We start from the raw sequence: 17,599 nt of genomic DNA on the forward strand, positions 1-17,599 counted from the left end.
ATTAGAATAATGTTGTGTTCATTTGTTTATGCTCACAACTGACTGCAAATCTTTATTTTCATTAATTCATAGATTAATTAAATAAAAGTTTAAGTTAATAAATAGAAATGAATTAGTTTTCATTCTGGTCTTTTTATTAAAATAGTTTTATTGTACTCCTAGTACAGATTAAATTGTCAATTTTGACCAGAAATGGATGTAGCTTTTATTTCTCCACACTGGGGATGCAGGTCTGCTTTTATTTTTGAAAGCTATTTACAAATAACAATATGAATTTTTGTAAAATGCTGTGGAATCAAGTTGTTTTGGAAGCTCCTCTCTGCATGGTTCTGATTAAAGGTATTTTGCATACATGCAAATGCTTTAGCAATTTTCAACTTGGATGTATTTACACTTAGCGTATGTCTTGTAGTGAGTGATTAAAATTAAGGATTTTGGCTTTTCTGACTTGAGAGAAGTGAGCCGCTCCTCGGTAAGGGGTGTTCTGTAAAACAAGAGTCGTCTTTACACAGCTCCAGAGAATGACAGTCAATGCATGGTTTGCATTTTCTTGTCTAATTATAATTAGCTATATATTTGCAGCAGTAGCAAATTAAACATCATTAACAATCCTCGGTGAAATAATGCAGAAAGTACATTGAAAATAATTTTGTTGTGCCTCATTACAAAGAGAGTGGGTAGAAGTGGATTAAGCGTTTGTAACAAACCTCTATGTTTACAAAACCTCAGAACTTAATTTTGATGCTGCTGTAGATGTGAGCAGAGGATTTTGTTTCATGACCCAGAAGAAATTTGAAATTTCCATTGATTTACCCTTTTTACTCACCCGTATTGCTGCCACATAAGAGAGAGCAGAAGTGAAAATTTGTGGGTGCATGAATGTAAATAGTCTGAGGAACAAAACAGGCCCAGGAAGGATGTTGGTTTACCTTCAGTCACTCAAAAACCACCAACCATGAACTGGGTTTGTAAAGCTGAGGTAGTCTGAACTTAACCAAGTCTTTTTCAATGCACCTGCTTTGGCAGGTGCAATTTTTCTTCTTGCTGTTGTTTGTTTTTTCAAAGTTTATTTCCTTAATTTGGGACACTTTGAACATGGCCTTTTTCCATAGACAGTTTTTGACAGAGCAGAAAGAGGATGAAGGGTGCTGTTGTTTGCCATCTAACAGCTGGTCCTGCGCCACTCCCACAGTGTCCTTGAGCGACCTGACAGGAGAACTGAGGAGCCCATGAAATGTATTGATCTTCCTCAGCAATGTACATAACTGGAGAGGTGCTCAGGTACTAGGTGTGGGCATAAATACAAAACTGGAAGACAGACTGAACAAAGCAATAGATAATAACCTAGAAGCCCGGGGGAGAATCCTGTGTTACCAAAGAGCCAGGCTGGATAGCCTAACAGGATTTCTGTCTCTGGCAATTAGGACTAATCAGTTAGTAGCTGGGAAGAAGTTGTCACAGGCAGAAGTTGTTGTCTCTCCCTTTCTGAATGAACATTACAAGAAGTGAGCACTTGCTTAAAGCCCAGGCCTGCTTCATCCTTCAGCCAGGAAATTTAGTCATGACAGTGCTGGGTGAAATTATATTTTTGGTGCTGCCCAAAGAGCACAGAATTTGTATCTCAGAGCTATCCTGTGGCTCACAGTTATACAAAAGTTCTTCTGTGGTGAGGGCATAGGCTTAAATCAGCCCACAAAGTGTGTAAGGTACACTCTACGTGCATCCTATGTATTGTTGTAGTAATTAAATACACCTTAATTTATCTTCCATTTCTGACTACGTGGTCGTTATTACCCTGAAAAATGGAATAACACCACTATTTGTTCCCCCCGGACTGTTACCATGCCAAGAAATTCCTTGCGAATATGCATTTTGACTGACCTCATTCTTTGTCAATGGCAAAGTGGCAGCTACAGTTTTATATAAAATTAAAATGCTTAATTTTTCCCTCCTTTTTGGAAGACTTTATGCATAGTTGTAGTCTGACTGTTTTCTGGGTAATGTGTAGATGTTCCGTACTGATGAGAAAAGTTCATGCTTGTTTTAGGTCACTTTTTTCCCCATGTGCTGTTTAATATTAATGACGTAAGTTGCTGTGTCAAAATATTAAATAATTGTAACCTGTACAGGAAAGGAGTTTTATTTTAACCTTTAAATGTTTTAGTATATATGAATAATGCATAAAGTTAGGCACTAAGGTTATTTTCAAAGTCAGCCATTTCAGGATCAAGCTGTAGAAAACAATAAAAGAGTGGTTTCTTTCCTCTTGCTCACCCCTTTTCTTTAAATTCCCCAGGATTCAGGCAATAGCACTCAAGTAGAATGCCATTATGATTTCTCACTAAACTTCAAAGCTTAATTTAGTCTCTGCTGGAATAAAGAAAGGCATAAAACAGGCACTGTGGAATCCATTTAAATGAGTGACTGTGGAAGAAAGAGTGCTTCTAAGAAAACAAATGTTCTGCACATTCTTTTAAGAGAAATCCCCCAGCAGAGCACAGTGGCTCAGGTGCAGCTGTGCCCTGTCCCCTGGGGTGGTGGGTGCTGTCCCAGCTCTGCCCTCCCTGCTGCAGGGTGGGGTCCCAGCCCTGTGCCCCCAGGGCAGTGCAGAGGCTCCAGGGGATTCCAGGCAGGGACAGACCTCCTGATCCCTGCGTGGGGAATGTGGGACCAGCTGCCCGTGCAACCACACGTGGGTGTGTTTGTGCGTGTTTGACAATCTTCCAGAACATCATTGTAATAGGGTAAGTCAGCATGGAAGATTTGGTTTCTTTTCCAGCATATTTGATGCTTCATGAAAGATGTAGTTGTACTGCAGACTGCTCCTTTATAACCTCACTTGTCAAAGAAATGTTCTTGTCATTAGCAAGGTGTTGCCTTTAAATCTCTTCCCTCTCTGTGTTTTTCATTTATTGTGACTTGAATTTTTTCCTATGAAATGAGCTGTATAATTTTGCTATGGTGGTACTAAGTGCTTTATTTCAGAAGTATTATAGGTTAATACAGCTTCTGACATATCTAAAAATCCAAGAGCTGTGATCATCTGTTTTGCCTCTGGGATAAGCACTCATAATCCAGTCACTGTGTGACTGCAGCAACTGCTCCAGATGCTTCCAACCCACCCCACCGGTGCAGAACAGACCTGGAAAGGTCTCTCCACTGTGGTTCATAGGATGAAATTATTTTTGTTATCAATACTCTTAAGAGCTTGTGACCCACATCCATCAACAGCAACTGCTGCCCAAATGAAACTTGGAAGACCTTTAATGCATAATTTCCAAAAGAATCAGTTCTTTACTAAGTCAGAGTAGAGATAGTGATAGTCTTGTTCTGTAGCATCCTTATTTATCTGCTTTATGGGAATGTTCCTGTACCTGGGTGTTTCTGTACTGTCTGTGCTGTTTGGTACTGGCACAATATTATTGGGTTTTTTTTCCTTAGAGTGCTGGTGTGTATGAGCTGTGCTCCTGTGCAGGGGCTGAGGGGTGTCCCAGGGAGGGCTGTGCCACCCTGCGCAGGCACCTCAGGGTCTCACCACTTGTTTTTTATCTGGGCTTCCAGCACCCAAACTGAGTTGGGTTTTTTGAGCTGTATCCCTTGCATAAACAAAAAGAATTTTTGTTTTCCTTGTTAACCAGCTCAGTCCACAACAATCCCTCACAGTTTTGTGGCCCATGAGACCCTTACTGCCAAGGAAGGCACTGAACATTAGGGATGGGGATGTGACAGCCCCACAACAAGCCCCATACCAGGCAGGTGACACAGAGATGAGTCACGTGTGGGGGGTGTAAACAGGGAGAGGCTTGGGTTGAAGGGTACTCCATGTCCTGTATTGTTTTTAAAGCACCAATGATACACAGGCAAAGGAAGTTCAGTTCCCTTTATATAAACTTGTTTTATTAAAATTAGTATTTTCACTCAAATTTTTAAGAAATCCTTTACTTCACATGAACAGAAGTGTCTTGCAGCAGGGCAGCTCCTTTGGCCACAGGGATTAACCACCTCCAAGCTGCCCAGTGGCCCAGGATCTTGGGACCAGCTGCCCTGCCAGCGCTGGGTGCCCCTGTTCTCTCCCTACTGCACACAGGTCCCCTGCAGGGTCAAACACACCCAAGGTGACTGCAGGAGTTAAAAATCAAACCTGTATGGCTGCTGGAGGGGGCTCCAGAGCACAGCTCTAAGTAGCTGTGGTTTTCCAGGCTGGACTGCCTCGGAGTTCCTCCAGGGGCTTCAGAGATGAGGTAGGAGGTGTGATCCTACCCCTGCTGGGGCCAGAAAGACTGGGGTTCACCCCCTTTGTCCCTATTCTCCAGGTCTTCCCAGCTGACCATTTCTAGAACCAAGAGCACTGACTGTGGTGACATTTGGCCCTGGTGTCCCCCCAGACCCACCGTGACCCTCCAGATGAAGAGATGGAGGTGTAGAAACCGATGTCAAGCCCCTAGTACAGGTGGCACTCCCTTCTCTGCCACCCCTCTGGGGTCTCCTTCATGCCCCTGGAGCCAGGTTTGGGGCTGTCTGGGGCTGGCAAAATCCAGGCATTCTCAACTGCTGCACTGCTCAGCAGCCTCCACAAGTATCTTTGCCATAACTGCTAAAGAGGTCTGGTCTTCAGTGTTTTTTCCAGTTTTTTTGTTTGTTTGTTTATTTGTTTTGGTTTTGTTTTGGTTTTGTTTTTTTGTTTGTTTTGTTTTGGTTTTTGGATTTTTTTCTTTTCTTCTTATTTGTTTTTTGTTGTTGTTGTTTTTTGTGGGTTTTTTTTGTTTGGGCTTTTTTTCTGTTGTTTTTTTTTTTAAGAAAAAAAATAACTTCATTTTTAACCACAGCAGCGTGATACCAGCCCATCATCTTGGCACATACTCCCTGGGCAGCCCTGAGAAGTTTCTTCCCTTTAGGGCTTCATCCACTGTCAGGATGTATCTGTTGATAAGGTCTTTCATTTCCTGGGTGAATGGCTCAAAATTCTTTTGCTTAGCACCAGACCGCTTGAAATTCCCGTCCCTGTTGTTCTCCACACAGAGCAGCCGGTCCTCTGTCACTGTCACATTCAGAAACTCCACCATCTCCTTCAGCTTGGGGATGAGGCTCTGCTTCAGGTCCTCATAATGGACAACGAGCAGGCGCTTCCCGTACTTCAGCCACTCCAGGACATGGGAGGCCCACCAGGAGGCATAGCTGTTCACGAAATCCGGCCACTCTGGATCACCAGGAAACCAGGAAAATGAGACAGTTAGCCATGCTGCATGTCAGCAATTTCCCTCTGCTTTAGACATTAATGATAGCTTGATATCTATTTGCTCTCTTTGATAATTTAATTTCCTGAAGTCAAGACAGTCATAGTGAAAGCTTTTGGGCTGGACAAAGAGCACTTGTGGCTGATATGTAACAATTTGCAGTTTGCAGTATGGGAAAGCCATTCCCAGCAGACTTTTTCTTTTTTCTGGGGGCTATTTTGTCAGTTTTTGATGAATAGGTCTTGAGTTGTGACTGATGAAAGGTGATACATCAGCTTGGGAAAGAAATGTGCTGTGACACAGGACACTTCCCCCCCCAGCCCTCTGCCAAGCCACAGCTGTAATGCTTAAAATATATACAAGGAGAAATGGAAGCCAAATGGCTTTTCTGCTGCAGAGTCTGAATGCAGCGGTGTATCCAGTGGGGAAATTGCAGTCACCAGCCAGTTGCCAGTCAAACACATGAAGTATGGCAGGCAGGTTCTGAAACCTTTTCATGTGGTCAGGGGACACTGAATTTCAGGTCCACTTATTGCTGTTATCCTTATTTTTCTGTAGTGCACTAGCACCTGTGCAGTGCTGTAAAATATCTGTCATGAAATGTCATGCTCCATTGGATCCTCCAGATCTAAAGTTAGATTTCTCATGGTTATTACATGCTGTAGGGGCAAATTTTCTTCACCTCAGCCTGGCAAATGAGCTGTGCAGAGGAGCCTTGTACATGGACATGTTTTCTACGCCCAACAGTGCAGTGATGCTCCAGTGTGCCTGTGGTAATGGTGCTGCACTCCCCTCCCCTCTGGGGGTGGACACCCAGAAAGACCACAACTGCTCCCACTGTGCAGGTGCCAGAGGTTTTGGGATTGAGCTCAGCTATGGCAGGACTCAAGTCCCACTGAATTTGTTAGCAGCACTCACTCAGGTCCTAGTGTGTCCCCCCTCCCCAGCACACTGAGGAGATGGGTTTCAAACCAGCCTGTGCTGGGGTAATGCTCACCTTTGCTCTTCCAGTTGCGGTCAGTGGCATAGCCCAGATGCCCAGCATATTTTCTGTTGAACTCTGCCATCAGTGATTTGTACGGGTTCCTAATCAACAGGATTGCCGAGTCGAACATTTCAATCTCTGTCTTGCCACTTTCATGTGTTTTCACACAGATGGTTCTTCTGCTTCTCCAGTGGTCTTTTTCTCCTTTAAAACCTGTTTTACAAGACAGGGTTGATAGATTTTTGCCTGATTATATGTCTGTGCCTTTTCCCGCTAAATCATCCCCTACAGTGGTGTAAAGCTGGTGTGACAGTACCTGTCAGCTAAACCATGGCTGAAGCCCCAGCCACCACGCTGGACACGTGCTGGGAGCCAGGCTATTCCTCTGCTGGGGGAGGCATCCTCAGCCCCACACTGCAATGAGGCAGCTTTTCACAGGGCCAGTGCTTGGTGCTTGCTGAACCTCTGCCACCTCAGGATACTGTTCTCCCAGAGTAATTAGTAATGTTTGAAAATTTAACCCACATGTTTGCTGAAGGGTCTTACCCACAGCATTTAGATAACTGGTCTTTTGGACCAGCCTGTCAGGTGGGAGCAGCACATGTGTGTGTGCACAGGGCAGCAGTGCAGGCAGTGTGCCCATTTGCAAGCGGAGAGCCTGGCTGTTGTCTGTGAGGCCAGCTGCCTGTCAGAGCAGTGTGCTGCTGGAGCTGTCTCTGCTGCCATCTGCACTGTGAGAGGCTGCTCGGGCCAGGTGTGTTTAAATTGTACCAAACATGCTGTCAGCGACAGCCATTGCTGGGTCAAGCAGAAGGATGACAGGGTAATTAGTAAAGCTCTGTGCTTTGGAAGGGCTGCCTGTGTCCCCTCTCATGGCCCCGTACCTTTGTTGTAGAGGGCTCCATCAAAGTAATAACTTCCTGTGTAGTATCCTGTGGCGTGCTCTATCAGATGGCGTGCCCATGTATTCCCAGCCCCAGGAAAGCTTGACAAAGCAACAAACACTTTGGATTTAGTGGTTAAGAATTTCCTGTCTGTGCAGCGGGTGTCTGTGAGGAGAGAAGATACTTCATTGTTAGTATTGTGGCTTTTTAATAATTCCACATACAGCTCTTGATTACAGTTTATTGCTTCCTCCTTCTCTCTCTTAGTAGTATAGTGTATCAATTTGGTCTGGTTGTGAGTCAGCTACTTCCTAAAATTAATTCAGCTGTATGAGGCCAAAGAGATTATCGTCAAAGAAGTTTCTGCTGGTTTTGTGTAAGGCAATGCTTTTTTCATAAAGCTGCAACAAACCATTGTACTTGCCAGCAAGTTGTCTTAAAAGGTGTTGCATAATGAGAGAATGGAAAGATGCTTGTTCACGAGCATGATTGCAAGAGGGGAATTTAGAGAAAGACTGTTTCCTAAATTGCTGCTGGTATGGTGATACCCACTACTGTGGCTCAGGCTGCTGTAAACAAGATCACTTTTACCCGCTGCAGAAGGGGCACAGGGGCTGTTTCCGGCAGCGGTGGCCTAGGCACAGTGAGGCTGGAGCTTGTACCTTGCACAGGTGTCTGATAGACCAGGCAGTAGTCTCCCCCAGCAGCGCTGCTGGTGTTGTGGCTCCCGCTGCAGCGCCACCCGTCTGTGCCCTCGCGCAGCGAGAAGCGCCTGGTGGGGTATCCACAGTAGCATTCCTGCCCTCGGATCACTGCCAGCGGGAACTCCTGCAAAAGAGGGAAAACGGATCCCTGTGCAAATGCCATGGCATCAGCAGCCTGCAGGGAATGCTGCTGCCACGCAAACAGAATAAATCTTCACAAGGCCACTGTCAAGATCAAAGCATTGTCATTCTAAAGCTCATGCTACTTTCCTGTTACTGTCTTCAAATTTGTAAATTTTGAAATTCACCTTGCTTCTACATAGGAAGCCTACTAAGGTGGGCAATCATGAGGAAGTTAGTGTTGTTTGCAAGGAATAAATTCCTAAGGAAAATTCTGGTCTGTAAGAAGTGTTTTTTAACGGACTTGATGCAGAGTAATTCAGGTTTTGGTGCACCAAAATATGACCAAGGAAGAGTAACAGGCTGCAAAGCTGTGTAGTGGTGGGCTACTGAACCACAGCTGCTGGGCTAATACTGGTAAAAATTAAAACACATTTGAGGGAAATGTGCTAAATATTTGCCGAAGAAATTAGCAGTTGCTTACCGGCCCTAAAATTCAGGCTTTCTACGGTTGACCAGAAAAATTTGGGTTGCCTTAGAGAGTCCCCTGTGGGCTCTCTTGGTGGCATGGGGCTGTGTGGGTGGGCTGAAGGAAGTTCGGGGAGTATTTGAGTGCAGAATGTTCCAGTCCACCTATTCCATATCAACACTTTTTGCCTTTTAAAAGTCATTTGGAGTCTGGGACCATGTGACAGGACTGCTGAGCAGCTTATCTCTTGCTCTTTCCCATGCATTCATCCTCTGATAAGGAGTCGAATGCAACTCGTGTGCTGTGTGTGCCCAACAGCCAACATTTACTTAGCGAATGAGATATGACATTGTCAAAAACTATTTACAGATTTGATCCAAGGGCAAAACAGTTCTTGGTTTGCCTGCAAACAGAAATTTTTCCTTTACAATCAAGTAGTGTTTCTCAGTTTGAGAAATTAGTAAGTGTCCCTGCCCTCAAACACAGCCTAGAATAAAAGTGTTCCTTGTACCTCGTGCCAAGCAGCCTCTGCAAGTGATGAACTTTTCTGGAAGGCTGGAGGTTCTGTGAGGCAACAGAATAACTGCTCCTCTGTCCTCCTGCATCTTCAGAAGGTGATCAGTGCAGGGTGCCAGTGGTGCAGTGTCTGTCCCCAGGGCAGGCTGACCCTCATCTGCACAACCTTTCCATGGCTTGGGCAACACATGAGTGAGGAAGGAGAGAAACCTAGAGCGGGTTTTGCATGAAAAATCTCAAAATTTTTCTAATATCCAGTCTAAACCTCCCCTGGTGCAACTTGAGGCCATTTGCTTATTCTGTAGGAGAGGAGATTGCGCTGAGGCCATGGGTGCTGGTCAAAGCACTGTAATCAGCCAGCTAATAGTTTTAATCAATTTTGTGATGCTGCAAAAAGTAATTGAACGTTGAGTTTAGTGCATGAGGCTGAATGAGGCTGCAGGCAAAATCTGACCATTTAGTGAACCCTGTATAGGAAACACCAGCCCCATTAGAGTGGGGAGTAAGGGAACAGAACCAACAGCCACTAAGGCAGAGGGTGCCTTGCCCGTGCCCTGAGCATGGCTCCCTGAGCGGAGCCGGCTCCCTTGGAGGGCACTGGAGCCACGTTTGGGATGCTGCCAGCCCACATCCACCCTCTGGCAGCATGTCTCCCCATGAGCTGCAGCCACCTCCCCCGGGGACAGATGTGGCTCAGGGCTTGATTGGAATGTGACACGGAAACGGTATCGATTTCCCCTCGGTCGATACTCATTACTTAGAGCAGCTTGCCTGTGTATCATGTCTGGTGGCACCACTCTGATGACTTTCCCTCCCGCCATCCCCACTCCAGCAGTTGGACCAGATGCATCACTGGGTATTTACTCTGATGAGTTTTGTCCTTTAGAAACTCATTTGCAAATTCAAAGCTCTAAGGCACTAATCTCTGTCCTTCCTTCGGTAGATTAGAATTTAAAATAACAATAAAAGAAGGGATGTGAAATGAGAACTGTTCTTACTTTCTTGGAGCAAAATTCAGAGCACATCTCCTCCGTCAAATTGGGCTGTATCAAAGAGGCTGGAAAGGTGTCTGTTAAATTTTCTGGAGCTCTAAAACATCCTCGATAAATAACATTCCTCCCTGCGGGGATATGAAATAGGTTTCTTTTAAGAAAACGATGTCCGAAGTATCCTGCCTCTTTCACAAAGAATAATATTAGGTTCAGAAGCCAAAAATAATAAAATAAATTTTATATTACAAAGGCTGCAGAAATAAGAGAAACTGTAATATACGCTATAAAAACGTGTTGCAAATCATGTGGTATTGAAAGGAGCACATGCCTTTATCTTTGTACTAACCACGGGAAGCAGCGCTGCAGCACCGAGTTAACTTCCACCAGCGGAGGGCATTGCTATTGTTTGCAGGTCCCGGTTTCCTCTGAAGACCTGCTTTCCCCTCAATGAGTTAAAAGCCCTGATAAAAATCTACAAAGCTTCTGCATCAGAAAAGGAAAGGAACGTAAATGACTCCTGAGAACCCCGCCGTCGGACCCACCTTCCTCTGCAGCTGCCCCTCTGCCTCCCATGCCTTTTCGGGCCAAGGGAGTTTGCTGCAGCCTTTCAGACTCTAAACCGGGCTTTTGTCAGCTGCTCGGGGAGATCAGCTTCCGCTGTGTCTTCAGCACCCGCCTCTGAATTCACCTGCTTCTGTAGAAACACCACAGAGCTTGGCACTATTGCAGTGGCTCCCTTAAACGGTATTGCCAGAACTGATGTGGGAAGTGAGTTGAATGACAGGAGAGACGTGGTGCAGTTACGAAAAAAAATTGGTTCTGCATTAATTTCTTGGCAGAAAAGCCCAGACTCTCTAGCAAGAGCCTTGAGCAATCTAAAGAGAAGCTGCTTAAATTTTATTCTTGTAACTATTCAGATCATTTACTAGAAGCAGAGCTGGATCTCTGGAATGATGTGAAAATAACATAACTCCACCCAAGCTGAAAGGAACAGGAGTCTACTCAGGATCAGGTCCCTTTGAGCATGGCACCAAAGAATGAAAGGAGTGTTTGGACTTCTCAGAATGTTCTTGAAAGGTCTTCTACTAAATCTCACACTGATATATAATTCCTGAAACAAAATGTTTACAAGCATGTTTAGAGCTTTCTCAGAGGTCAGGAAGAAAGTTTGACCTGCCTACACCGGCATTGGGAGGGAGCAGGATGCATCCCTGGATTACACTGGAAACAGCCAGGTCCGTGTGGTCTGCCCACTGTTCTGGGGGGAAAGGACACCCCGAGGCACGCAGGACTGTGGCACCCGGCTGGCACAGCTGCACGCTCTGGGCTTCCTTACCGCGGCATGGGGGCAGGAGTCCGGGTGTCCAGGGAATGTGACGGGGACAGGGAGGGGAGACAGCAAACCCTGTCTAGGAAGGTTTAAGTGGAGATGTCTGAATCTGCTGCTGATGAATCTGCTCCCTGTAAAAGACTTATGTGAGGTCTGTGCTCTACAGTACACAGCATAAATCATGGGGGCTCTTACAGTCTCAGAGTTACTTTGTAACATACTTGTTCGTTGTGATTAATGCTTCTGTTGGCCCCTCAGCTGGTTTGTGTCAGGGGGATTCTTCAAACAGACAACTGTCAGGTATTACTAAGGGCAAGAAAATTACAACTCTAGCTTCAGGCTAGACTAATTTGAGGAGCAATTCATTAATACTTTAAAAAAAAAATTAAATGCTGTCTTTTCCTGAAGAATGTGTATATATATTTCATACTGGAGGTTTAAACAGTGATGCATGTCCTGGGAAACCTGCCAACATGCCTGTCAGCCTGACAGTTGCAATTTAGGTCTATGTACCTTTGATATATAATTTATATGTAGCTGGTTGGATTATTGTACAAACCTTGACTTGTCTTTAAGAAGAAATGAAGGACCATCAATACTGGCACAACCTAAGGTCTGAGTGCTTCTTCTCAGCAAATAACATCCATAAGGTCTTGTGAGCTTGCCAATTGCAAAGAGTGATCAGCAGTTTAGATCTCTTACATGCTTTGTGTTTGCCTTAAGGTTTATCCATTGAGTTCCCCATGGCAGCTAACTGAACGATGGGGTAATGATGGATTATCTATAGATGGAACAAAATTCCCAACTCCTGCTGAAAGAGAACTCCATGGAAAAGCAAAACTCCCATCTCATTTCTCTCAGGAAAGGGATTGATGTGGCTCTTTCTGGCCTCCGCTTATTCCTCACAGTCAGAGATTATTCATTTTGTTTAGGATCATCTGAGCGTAGGGTGGCCTTGATCTGAGTCATTTTCTGCCCTCCTGTTACAGGGCACCTCTTCCAAGGCAATTTCTTAAACACATATGGGTTTGTACCCCTTCAGTAGATACCAAAGGGAGTGGTTTTTTCAACTGAAATTGTGCTTCTGTTGCAGTCACTCTGCACTGTGTTGAGTTTCCTCCCTGGTGACAGGAACCTCGTCGGTGGCAGCCCCGAGGCACATGTCCCCGCTCTGGAGTGCTGAGCAGCACTGCTATTCTGGGGAGGAGCCAGGGACCAGACCAGCAGCAAATGGATATTGTGCCCTTCAGGCACCTTTGTCCTTTGCTGCTTCAAACTCTGGTGACAAACAGAGTGAGACACGCAGCAGGGACAGCCCCTGTACTCAGCCTGGCCGTGACATGTCTCCCTCGTGGCCTCCCCTGTCCGGCCACACGCCCACTTACGTGGCCTGGCTCCTGCCCGCAGCTGCTCCACGCTGTAGACCGAGAGCCGGTTGACCCCTCCGCACACGGAGCCCTTCTCGCCCTTGCACTCGCTGCTGCACTCCTCGGGCTTGGCGGCTGCAGCTGGCAGCGTGTTCCCACAGTAGCACTCTGCTCCGAATGCCAGGCCCGCGTAGCTGTAAGCTCTGCAAGCAGAAATACCAGCCGCTGTCACAGAGGGGCCTGTCTGCTCCCCAGTTTGCACCTGAGGAAGGGACGAGCCTGTCCCTGTGTCCCTGCATACAGCCTGTGCTCCTGCTGCCTTGCTCTGGAGCTGAGTCCATCCTGGAGACAGCGTGGCCTCCTAAGCAGGGCAACCCATCAACAAAATATGGGCTAGAGACCAATGTCTATCAAAAGATATCTATCTTACAAAGACTCTTTAACAAACAGTAATTTTTGTCCAGAACAATGGAGAATATAATGTAAGTAGCCATGGTGCCATAGAGAATAGACAGCAGTGCAGCAGTCTACTTCAAACAGAGAAGCAGAGCTATGCTGTGCCTGAAGATATGAGATAATAACTGTTTTCATAGATGCTTTATGTTTAACATAGGAATGCTTTTCCCATTTCAAATTCAGTTCCACTTATTGTCAAAAAATAGAAAACTTGCAGTGAAAAAACACCACTCACCTCTCAGCACAAGCTTCCTGGCAGTGACCTACTGTCATTTTTCTTAAGTCATAAAAGACAGCTCCCTTCAGTGTCCTCTCCCTTGAATCGTGAGTGAAGCAGCCCATGTAGGTGCCTGTGTGCATGCAAGACCAGGGTTAGGCAATGCATATGGGATGGAAGGGAAAAACCCATCCCAGGCTTATCCAGTGCCTCATGCTGCAAGCAGGGCTGCATTTGGTCAAGTCCCAACCTGTTTGGGGTCCCACACCCTCTGCAGACCTCTCCATTGCTGCTGAACCTTGGTAAGGGGTCAGTGCTACTGTCCCGTGGAAATCGGCTAAAAGGAAATGAAACTTTCCCTTCCACAGCTGTTGCATACCCAGAGTCCACAACCCACCCAGGACTGCAGCTCCTGCATGCAGCTGCTGTCTGCTCAACTCCCTCCTTTGGATGACAAAACATGGCACTTCTCTAAAGTACAGGAGAATGTAGCCTTCAAATGCTAAAAACTTCCAGAAATCCTCTTGGATTTCTCCCAAGTGTTCTTTAAAATCTCTAGTTGATAATGAGATGGTGCAAGAGAAATATTAAGAAAATCAATTTTCTTTGGATATAGAGAGTTACATTAAAGCTGTAATGGAAAGATAAATTCACTTTTAACTAGGCAGCACAATGTAGCCATCACACTGAGCTATCTCCTCTCTGGTGCAAAGGAATCTCTTCAAATATGTCTTGCTTTACTTAGCATAGGAAAGATAAATATTTCTCTTAGACTTGCATTCAGTGCTCAGCCTAATTTTTGTTGTCATGAACAAAATACTGTAAAAATACAGCCCATTTTTTAATATACAATTGGAATGATGATGTGGAGTCCCACTATTATACAGCAATTGTATGTCTATAAGTACATTTCATCATCAAAATATGAAGGCAAAAAAGGAAATTTTGTTTTAGAAATAACAACATTGAGATGATAGCACAGGGAAATTAAATAATGTAAGCACACATGAAATAATGTGGATAGGAAAAGAATATGTGGTGGAAAATGAAACTAAAAAACATTATATTAACTAATCCACAAGAAAAAGGAAGTCTGAGTTGCTCCATCTGGGATTTTGGAGCCAGGAATAATAAATTAAACATTTAAATATCACAAACACAACAGTAGATTCAAAGACCTGCACACGGTAATCTGCCAACATGTAATTAGAAAATTCACAAGCTGTGAACACACACCCCCAGCACACCATTAACGAGGTGGGAATCATGCACTTGCAACAAAGATGCTCCACATTTTACTGGAGACTTTTGATTTGGGTGCGTTGACTCAAACCTGTAGCAGCAGAAAACTGAGGACGTGGGGCCAAAGAGCCTGAGAGGGGGTCCTGGGCAGACCATTCACCGTGCATCCTCCTCCCCATGTTCCTCCCAAGCCACCACCAGCCCAGCAGCAGTTTCTCATGCACATCCTCCCATGAATAAGTCATGGAGATGCCACAGTCTCAGAGCAGCATGTCATGTCGTGTCAGTGATACAGTCCCTGCCACCTCTGCCTCCTGTTCAATGGCAGAACCAGACAGGGGGAACTGGAAAACTCCATCCACTGGGAACAATCAGAATAGAAAACTCTCACAGTTGTACTAACAGTATTCTGTTTCAGAATACTGAAACAGACTCTGTTTTCACTGTCAGGAAAAGTGTGGTCCCTACCCTGAGCCACTTGCAATGTCAGCAGTTGAGATAGCCTGCCCTGAAGGAAAAAAGGACTTGGATTTTCTCACCAAAGGCCGTATGCTCCTGGGTGGAGACAGAGCAAGGCAAAGTGAGCTGGGAGGTTCACAGCAGGCTGGGGACATGCCAGTGTTTGTAGCCTGGGTTAAGGGTCTGCCTGGGGAAGCCTTTGAAGGGCAGTCTGGCAGCCCCTAGGGCAGAGCTGTACGGAGGCATGGCCTTATGAGGATGACACCCATGGGGGTGCACAAGCCCAGCCTCCATGGTCAGGCAGTGCTGCTCTACTAAGCAGGAACCACACGGCATCACTGAAACATCAGTGATTATAAGCATAATAGGCACAGAGGAGTTCATTAGGTCTTGAAAGGGATCTATAATGAAATAACAAGCCTCTAAGTTTACTAGAAATGAATTGGAGAAGATAACATGCTCTACGTAGGTAGTTAAGTTTTAATTAATTACCTTCAAAGGCATTCCAATGCTTGTTAACAATATTGTTATTAATAACGTCTCTTCACATTCAATCAGATATTCAAATGATGTATGTTTCAATCTACAGTTCAATATGGTGAGATGTACGAGTAAATAGTCCTTCTGGCCCCCCTCATCAATAGCTAGAACCTCAGCAAGGCACTGGCCTGAGCAGTTCTCAGTCTCTCCTCTGCCACCAAAATCTGCTACCAACAGGGTGTTCTGAAGCATCTCTGGAGCAGCTCTAGCTTGGAGCTTCAGGTAGCTCCAGTGGTTCAGTTTGCCTGACTCACACTGTATGACTCATCTCCCACCACTATCACCTTCTCATTCCCATTTCTGACAATTCTCTCAGTAAGTAGCACATTGTGGCACCCATTTTGTGGGATTTTGTGCCCTTCTGTTTGGGCAAATTTATTCAACAAATTAAAAAGCAGTTCCGAAATGTGGTGTCTAGTCATCCAGATCCCATTCCAGTTTTATTATCAGTGAAACATCTCCAAGAACAGCTAGTTCTAAAAGGCAAAGCATCAAAGATTACAGTTCATACTTTGCTGCTGCAGTGAGGGCACAGCAGTCACCCAGCATGGATCCTTTGTACTTTGGCCTAGGCATATGCCCACGAACTGTTTTGGAAGTGGTGATGAGCAAGGAGGAAGGCCGAGGTGCAGGGTGTGTGGTGCCTGCCTGCGTCTGCGTGGTATCAGCAAAGTGCAGCCTGTGCGTGCGCCAGAAAACAGGCAGGGTCTGTCCCTTACCTTTGTGCTCAGCAGTGCGCCTCATTGCTTTAAACCCTGCCGTCTGCAGGGGCTCCTGGTCGCCGGTGAACCTGTGGAACCACCTTCTCCTCAGCTGCCTGAGCTCCGAGTTGCGGGACAGGAGCCAGTGCGGGCTGTGCTGCTGGTCCAGGGCTGGCTCCTGCAGCGCATCCACGCCCACCAGCAGCCTGGGGCCGGGCCGGGGGTTCTGCAGGGTCCTGGGCTCTGTGATCCCAACCCTGCTCATCCCCTCCGGCACCGGCAGGGCCTGGTTACTGGGGGTCCCACGCGAACCTTGCTGGAGAACCAAGCGGGTCCGCTGCAGTAGCAAGAGGCTGCCAGCCATCAGGTAAGCTGCTGTGAGGAAGAAGAGCAGAAACTGGATCCGACGGAGAAACTTCTGTAGCCTGAAGAAAGCTTTGGCCATGCCCTTACTGAAACTGGCCCTTCACGCTTCCCAACAGGCCTCCAAATCTTCGCCTGGCCAGACACTCATTCCTCCCATAAGTTCAGCCCATCACTCCGGTGCCTTCTCCTGATGAAAAGCTTCTCCCAGCTGTCTGCAGCAGAGACCAGCCTGGTGTGGCACTGCTGCTGGCCTCAGGCGCCTGGCTGCTCCAGGGGCTCCGTGGGCTCCTGGGCCGATGCTTTCATCGTGCCCTGCCGAGCTGCCGAACCGCCGATGCTGAAACCTGAAAGACCAAGGGGTGTAAGGCTGGTTCACATCCAAATGAAAACATCCACCATCAGGGTGACTTTCCCCACCCACCCCTTTTGGCTTTATCTGAGCATTTCTCCATCTGTTGTTTATAATTACGCATGTTAAGAACTATAGTCAAATGAGAACGATTGATTGAGCTCAAGCAAGTTTCAGATCTTCAGACTTTTTTCTTTTCTTTCTTTTAATTTGGAATGCGCAAGAAATACCTTAATGATGAGGTTATTTCTCTTGGGATGTTTGGAAAATAAGTTCTTTATTTTATTTTATCAAGAGCCAACATCTCCGTCCTTTGTTACTGGATGAAGAGGCATCTTTTTAGGGAGGTATTACCAAATTCCTTCCTTTCAGCTAAACAGTAGCTCAGCTACAAATGAAGATCAGAAGGGAACAGAAGTGTGGGTGTGTGGGAGGAAAAAAGAAATTGCATCAACTCACAAAAGATAATAATTATTAATCTCTGTGAAGCACAAAGAACTTGGGCTTTATGTTGGAAGGATATTTGGAGGTTCTGTGTGTGTTGCTTTAACAGAAACCAGAGATCCTGCTATTTTTTCTTTTAGTGAATTCATATTGCCAACTGTTGATGTGGGAATGCGTGTGGAGAAAAACTAGTGAATGTTTTAAAAAATTTCAGCTCAAGTTCA

The 17,599-nt window shown here is 45.7% G+C and overlaps 1 protein-coding gene across 1 annotated transcript; it reads right to left on the reverse strand.

Moving 5' to 3' along the window:
* Positions 1–4,061: 4,061 nt before the first annotated feature.
* Positions 4,062–16,661, reverse strand: WSCD1 (WSC domain containing 1; the record flags this gene model as incomplete). The annotated part of the gene is made up of 8 exons (XM_084218987.1): positions 4,062–5,197; positions 6,232–6,432; positions 7,104–7,268; positions 7,766–7,931; positions 9,911–10,032; positions 12,620–12,804; positions 13,293–13,407; positions 16,235–16,661. The coding sequence occupies 8 exons, from the start codon at positions 16,659–16,661 to the stop codon at positions 4,845–4,847; spliced, it is 1,734 nt and encodes a 577-aa protein (XP_084075113.1). The 3' UTR covers positions 4,062–4,844.
* Positions 16,662–17,599: the final 938 nt, after the last annotated feature.

The sequence above is a fragment of the Fringilla coelebs genome, assembly GCF_963513975.1.
Source record: "Fringilla coelebs genome assembly, chromosome: 20".
NCBI lineage: Eukaryota > Metazoa > Chordata > Aves > Passeriformes > Fringillidae > Fringilla > Fringilla coelebs.